The following is a 7,293-nucleotide window of genomic DNA, read 5'->3' as shown; positions in this document are numbered from 1 at the left end:
ATCATGGAACTGTTGCAGCCTAGAAGACACAAATTTAACTAACACCAACTGTTTATTATTATAAATGATACAGCAATAGCCATGCACGTGAATCCGTCCACTTGTGCTGCATTTCTTCCTGCTTTAAGATGCACACTGGTCGTGGGATTGCTAGATGACAGGGTCGTTCCAATCGCCAGCTTTTTAAGCAAATGCTAGACTGCTTTCCATGGGGCTTGTGCCACTTGCCCTTCCCTCCAGCAGTGCCTAGGCCTGCGGGTCCCTGCACACCCTCGCCAGCCCTTGCTGTCTGCTGTCGCGTTGACTGTGGCTGCGCCGCAGGCGAGCGTCCCCTTGGCTCACAGCCTCGTCCTTCCGTCTGCACAGCCAGAACCCAACGGCAGACGAGGTCCTGTCCTGGGCACAGAACTTCGACAAGATGATGAAGGCGCCCGCAGGCCGGAACCTGTTCCGGGAGTTCCTGCGCACGGAGTACAGCGAGGAGAACCTGCTCTTCTGGCTCGCCTGCGAGGACCTGAAGAAAGAGCAGAACAAGAAGGTGATTGAGGAGAAGGCCAGGATCATCTATGAGGATTACATCTCCATTCTGTCCCCGAAAGAGGTAAGGTGCATGCGCGCTTGGACACCTGAGCCGCCCAGAAAGTGACTCCTGTCAACGCGGAGCAGACTTGGGATCAGAGGGTGTTGGTGACGCAGTGTCTAAAGCATCCCGTGCCAACCACAAGGGCGGCAGTTCGGAGCCACCCGCTGCTCCGCAGGGGAAGACGAGGCAGTCGGCTTCCAGAAAGACCTACAGCTTAGAACCCCCACGGGCAGCTCTGCCCTGGCCTCGGTGATAACCGGGCATCAGCATCCACTTGGAGGCAGAGACTCTTGTTTATGGGGCATGCACAGACACTTAAATCTTCACTGGGCACCTATTTCAGCTTCTGATTTGGGAATCCTCCCAGATTTCAGAATGACAAGTGTTTAAATGTCAAGTTTCCCCTCCATGAGAGAGCATTGGCCTCTGGCTGAAGCGGGAGGTCACCCATTTACTTTTCATTACTACCACTCAGATGTCTGTATAAACATACCTTTGGTGACTTGAACCAACGTGAGAAGGAATATTATTTTAAGGGGGCGTGTCTCGAGTTGGGGTGCCCGAGATCATGCATATGAGAAGCCCCCTGGCCCTCTGATTTTGAAGAACAAAGTGTCTGTGGCTCCCTGGGATCTTTGCTTTTGGAAACAGGGCCCTAGGAATTGCAGGCTTACCAAGCCTTCCACGGGCACTCTAGTTTGAAAATCTCTGCTATAGGAGCTCAAGGAACCCTTTAGCTCTACTGTTGGTTGTGCGTGTGGTGGAAGGGCCCTCTTGATGCAGCCTCCTCCCTGAAGGAGTCCGGGATTGCAGCGCAGCTTCTTGCCACTAGGTCACTAGAGCTCCCTAAGACAAAGGATGAGGATGTCTATTATTTTAGTGGAATCTGTAATCGTTTTCCAGTCACTCTGTAGCAGTTGTAAGGAGTCGCTTTACTCACCCGGAGGCAGCACCTCTCAGCTGCCTTGAGTCCACCAGCTGCTTCTAGCAGAAAGATGGGCAGTTTCCTCCGTGTGACTTCCTACCTCTAAAATCCCACCAAGGATCAGCTAGGAGTCGGTTACGGCTCCACAGCAATGAGTTTGAGCTTTGCATTTGCGTTTTCCAGGTATTGAAAGAATTAAATATGGTTTTCCATTGCCAGCCATCAAATAGCTTGGCCTAGGGAGCTCTGGTAGTTTAGTGGTAAGGAGCTGTGGTGCCAGCCCAAAGGCTCGTGGTTCAAATCCACCAGCTGCTCCAAGGGAGAAGGGTGAACAGTCTCCTCCCAGATGATTTACTGCCTCTTAAAACTCTCAGGAGGGTGAGCTATGGGCCAGTTCTAACTCGATGGTACATAAAACAAAACTTTAGCCTCGTGGCAAGAACTTGCACTGACAAGTTAGAGGCATGTGGTTCAAATCCACCAGATGCTCCATGGGAGAAGGATGGGCAGTCTCCTCCTGTGTGATTTACTGCCTCTGAAAACCCGCTGGAGGGTCAGCTATGGGTCAGTTCTAATTCAGTGGCACATAACAAAGAATTAGATTACTTCTGAGAAAATATTCTGTCAGTTGAGTCAATTGGTGAGAGTGGTTAATAGTGTGACCTGGTGGCCAGACCAGTGAGTGACAGGTGTGATGGAGTCCCCAGAGTGAGGGTGGTAGAACTGGTTTCTTGTCCAACACTCAATATGGCCCCATCTTCCCCTGGACTTCTTACCTTTAAACCTAGCAAACAAGTGTCTGGTTTAGCAATCTCTTCCCTTAAAATACTGTCACACCTTGTATTGTTGTTATGTGGTCTTAATTGGAATTGACTCATAGCTGACTCACCAGCAGGTTCTCAGAGACAGTTAATCACATGGGAGGAGATGGCCCATCCTTCTGCCAGAGATCATCTGGTGGATTCTAACCCTGTGCCTTTGGGTGAGTAGCGCAACTCCTTACCCGGTATTCCACCAGAGCTCCCTAGTGAGGTATGCATAAATAGGAGCTGATGTACAGTCTGGTGATAGAATTTTCATGTGTAGATAGAGTATTTCATCATGGTAATTCAATCTGATAATTTCTTAATAGCAAAAAAGATTAAATTGCAAGTTGTTGTTAGGTGCCGTTGACTTGGGGGTGATGCTTAAGGATCCTATAACAACAAATCTGAACCGTGTCCTGTCCTGTGCCGTCCTCAGAGTCCCTGACACACTGGGGCCATAGGTACTTATAATTACAGACAGAGTTCAATTCAAGAGGGCTAAGAGGTCCATTTTAAGTCTAAAACGGGAGGAAATAGCAGTTCTTTCAAGTCGATTTTTTAAAATATAATATTCTCAAGGGGAACACAGTAGAAATAATAAGAGGAATTTAAGACTAATGGATTCCAGTCTAGGGAGCTCTGGTGAGGTAGATCATTAGAAGCTGTGCTCTTAGCCCAAAGATGGTGCCTCTGGTGGTTCAAATCCACCAGCAGCTCTAGGGGAGAATGCTGGACAACCTCCTCCAAAATGATTCCCAGCTCTGACAGCTGGAGGGTCGATGACCAGCTCCTGACAACTGAGGGTCAGAGACCCAGCTCCTGACAGCTGGGGTGTCAACGACCCAGCTCCTGACAGCCGGGGGGGCTCAGCAACCCAGCTCCTGACAACTGAAGGTCAATGACCCAGATCCTGACAGCTGGGGTGTCAATGACCCACCTCCTGACAGCTGCGGGGTCAGCGACCCAGCTCCTGACAGCTGAGAGTCAAAGACCCAGATCCTGACAGCTGGGGGGGTCAGTGACCCAGCTATTGACAGATGGGGGGTCAGCGACCCAGCTCCTGACAGCTGAGAGTCAAAGACCCAGATCCTGACAGCTGGGGGGTCAGCGACCCAGCTCCTGACAGCTGCGGGGTCAGCGACCCAGCTCCTGACAGCTGGGAGGTCAATTATGAATTGGTTCCGACTTGAATGAAGTGAGCATTTTTTTTAAAATTGAGTATTAAGGGGAGGGGTGGGAAGGGAGAAAATTGCGGCAATGAATGAATGGAAATCCAAAACCTCCGTAATAAATAGATAGATAGATAGATAGATAGATAGACAGACAGACAGAGTATTAAAAAGGCAAACCTATCAGCAGAAGGAAATTGACTACAAATTCCGTTTAAAATCTTTTAGGAACTAAAAACAGTGTTAAACTACTGAAAGAAGAAATCACCATAAATCTAAATGGAATCAGCTATATTGAAAACTCAACCTTTTGACTCCATTAGGGGGCGCTGCTGGCTTGGTGCTAGCCACAAAGATAAGTGGTTCAAATCCACTAGCTGCTCTGTAGGAGAAAGGTGGGTAGTCTCCTCCCATGAGATTTACTGCCTCCAAAAGAGTGTTGGAGGGTCAGCTATGGGTCTATCTGACTCAGTGACACTCAGCAACAGCTTAACTCCACCATCAGCCAAACAACAGGCTTATAAAACAAACAGTAGTCACCCACTGAAGATGAAAAGGGCAGCATTTGCCTGCAGATGAAGCTAGGACAGAAGGATTAATGGACCAGATAGGAATAGGGAGAAATTGAGAAAAATGTGGTTACTTGTAGATATTGTAATTAATGTCTTAGAACAATATGTGTATGAATGCTTGCATAGAAAACCAATTTACCATATAAATTTTCATTCAGATCTCAAGAAAAAGAAATGAATAAAAATCATTTCAAAAACTCCTGAATGGTGGCCTAGTGGCAAGGAGCTGCAACTACAATCCCAGAGGCGCACGGTTCAAATCCACCAGATGCTCTGCTGGGGAAGGAGGGACAATCTCCTCCTGTCAGATCTGATTTGACGGTATACTCACAGAAAAATAATTTAAAAAAAATAAAAAAAAAAACCCACAACTCCTGAATGAATATCTGTTAAAAAAAAATCTACGTAAGCCAAGACATTGGTGAACAAAGTTTTTAGTGCAAATTCTAGTTTTGGGGGAGACAAATATATAATTGGGTTATGGAACTTTGAAAAGACCTCCTATTTTTAGGTAGCTCGATATTGTTGTTGTTGTTGTTATGTGCCGTCGAGTCGCCTGCGACTCACAGCGACCCTATGTACAACAGCCCTAAACTCTGCTCTGTCCTGTGCCAATCGCACTGTCTCTAACACTCCCATCCCAATTATCCCAGTCACTGAATCAATCCACCTCGTAGAGGGCCTTCCTCTCCTGCGCCGTCCCTCCACCCTCCCAAGCATGATGTCCCTCTCTAAGGACCGGTCTCTCCTCACTACATGTCCAAAGTAAGTTAGACGGAGCCTCAGAATCCTTGCCTCCAAGGAGCCACCCGGTTTAACCCTCTCCAGGACAAATCTATTTGTTTTCCTAGCAGTCCATGGAATTCTCAGTACTCTTCTCCAGCACCACAGCTCAAAGGCATCAGTTCTCCTTCTATCCTCCTTGGTCATTGTCCAACTCTCTGATGCATAACTGGTGATTGCGAAGACTATGGCCTGTATCAGACGCACCTTAGTCTCCAGAGAGACACCACTGCTCTTCAGCACTTTGGAGAGGTCCCTAACAGCAGACTTTGCCATGGCAATGCGCCTTTTAATTTCCTGGCTGCTGGTGCCAAGACTGTTGACTATGGAGCCAAGCAAACTAAAGCTGTGTACAATCTCAATCTCTTCACCATCCATCCTGATGCTGCCAATTGGTCCAGTGGTGAGAATCTTTGTCTTCTTGACATTGAGCCTCAATCCATATTGTAGGCTGCAGTCCTTGACACTCTGCAGCAGGTGCTTCAGGTCCTCCTCAGTTTCAGCAAGCAGGGTTGTGTCATCCGCATAACGCAGATTGTTATAAATCGTCCACCAATCCTGACCCCACATTTCTCCTCATAGAGCCAAGCCTCCCGGATAATCTGTTCTGCATATAGATTGAAAAGGTATGGAGATAGGATGCATCCCTGGCATACGCCCTTCCCAATTTTGAACTATGCAGTGTTCCCTTGCTCTGTTCTGACGACTGCCTCCTGGTCCAAGTATAAGTTTCGCATTAGAACGATCAAGTGTTCTGGGATTCCCATTCTTCTCAGAGTCAGCCACAGTTTTTTATGATCTACACAGTCAAATGCCTTTGCATAATCAACGAAACACAGATAGACATTCCTCTGGTATTCCCTGCTTTCAGCCAAGATCCATCTAACATCAGCTACAATATCTCTAGTACCACGACCCCTTCTGAAACCAGCCTGTTAGATGGGTAGCTCGATATACTCACTGAAATATCCCAAACCTGTAAGTGAAATTCCTTTTGAACACTAAAAAGCAGAGTGGCGTTCTTTAATGTCTCTCTGGTCCTCTTTCTTGTAGGTCAGTCTTGATTCTCGAGTCAGAGAGGTCATCAACCGAAACCTCCTGGATCCCAACCCGCACATGTATGAAGATGCCCAGCTCCAGATCTACACTCTAATGCACAGAGATTCCTTCCCGAGGTTCTTGAACTCTCAGATTTATAAATCACTTGTTGAAAGTACTGCTGCTGGCTCTGCTGCTGAGTCTTAATTTTCACTTAAATGGAAAAAAAAATAAAGTAAATCATCCTTTTGGAGGGCTGGATCGGAAAGTCAGAGTTCTGACCTGACAGAAGAAGCTGAGTTCTAGAACTACAGTCTAGCTTTCCTCGGGCGACTGTGAAAACAATACAACCATTATTACGGTCTTTGTCTCCATTTTTAGCCAGACTCTCTATTCATGCGTAAGCTGGACAAACAAAAACAAAACACGCCACTTAAAACAAATGAGTTGCCAAATTAGGTTTGTTTTATTTAGCCATCATTTTACTTGCAAGCAAGATGTACTTGTAGTCCTATGAACCTTCTCCTGGTTTACCACCAGACACTGCATGTGCAAAGTAAAATTGCTTCATTTATCACGTAGCTGTTGTACTCTCTAATCCAATGGCATACATGATATCTGTATTTAAGGACTTTTGTGCAATATGGTCTTCTTATTGCCAAAAACTGGCGATGGTTTGCATTTTTTTAACTTAAATCTAAGACAGAAAAAGCCAACTTTTAAAAATGTAACAATGGTATTCAACATACTATATCTATTTATCTATATACTGTGTTCAGTACACTGATTTTGCAGCCAATATTTCTGTACATGGAAAAGAAAAAGAGCTATTTATAACTTTTTTTGTTGTTGTTGGTAAATCCTTATGGGGAGAATTCCTCTGGTTGTTCACTGCCAAAACTGTGGCATTTTCATTATGGAAGAGTTTGCTCTGTAAAAACATGATCTGATAAAAAGCACAAAACCATTTGAAGTTAGTCTCTTCTCAATGACAAATCAATAGCATTGTTTTTAATTGTAATAGAAAAAATTGTGTGTGTGTGTATATATATATATATATATCAGATGTCTGAAACTGTACTTAATTTATTAAAGACTGGCTTTCCAGTTTTAAAATGGTTGTGTAAAGTTATGTACTTCAGCAAGAAGAAACTTTAATAAGCTTGATAACTTAGTTTTGGAATACAAAGAATTTAATAAAAGAATGCCGACATGTAGCATCCAGCATTTTGATGAATAGCATCCGTGCGATGACATATTTTCCTTAAAAGTGAAATCCAGTGAAAAGTAAAGTTTTTAACCAAGAAGGGTTTTGTAAGGGTTATGAAGAGTATGATTCTCTACTTCAGACCTTAACTGTTTTCACATACTATCATATGAATAGCTTATTTTATTATGAATGTTCAAACCAAACAAT

General features: G+C 45.1%; 1 protein-coding gene across 1 annotated transcript in view; it reads left to right on the top strand.

Annotated features, from left to right (window-relative positions):
* Positions 1 to 6,083, top strand: part of RGS17 (regulator of G-protein signaling 17) — a 61,990-nt gene extending 55,907 nt beyond the window's left edge. Inside the window, exons 3-4 of the mRNA XM_006882747.1 lie at positions 367 to 601; positions 5,892 to 6,083. Of these exons, the coding sequence (XP_006882809.1) occupies positions 367 to 601; positions 5,892 to 6,083 (427 nt within the window). The remainder of the gene's footprint in view (positions 1 to 366; positions 602 to 5,891) is intronic.
* The last annotated feature ends 1,210 nt before the right edge of the window (positions 6,084 to 7,293 follow it).

Source organism: Elephantulus edwardii, unplaced genomic scaffold, assembly GCF_000299155.1.
Source record: "Elephantulus edwardii isolate Elephantulus edwardi_28Jun2011 unplaced genomic scaffold, EleEdw1.0 scaffold00024, whole genome shotgun sequence".
Taxonomy (NCBI): domain Eukaryota; kingdom Metazoa; phylum Chordata; class Mammalia; order Macroscelidea; family Macroscelididae; genus Elephantulus; species Elephantulus edwardii.
Note: the sequence above shows the minus strand (reverse complement) of the source record. Positions and strands in the feature narration are given on the sequence as shown.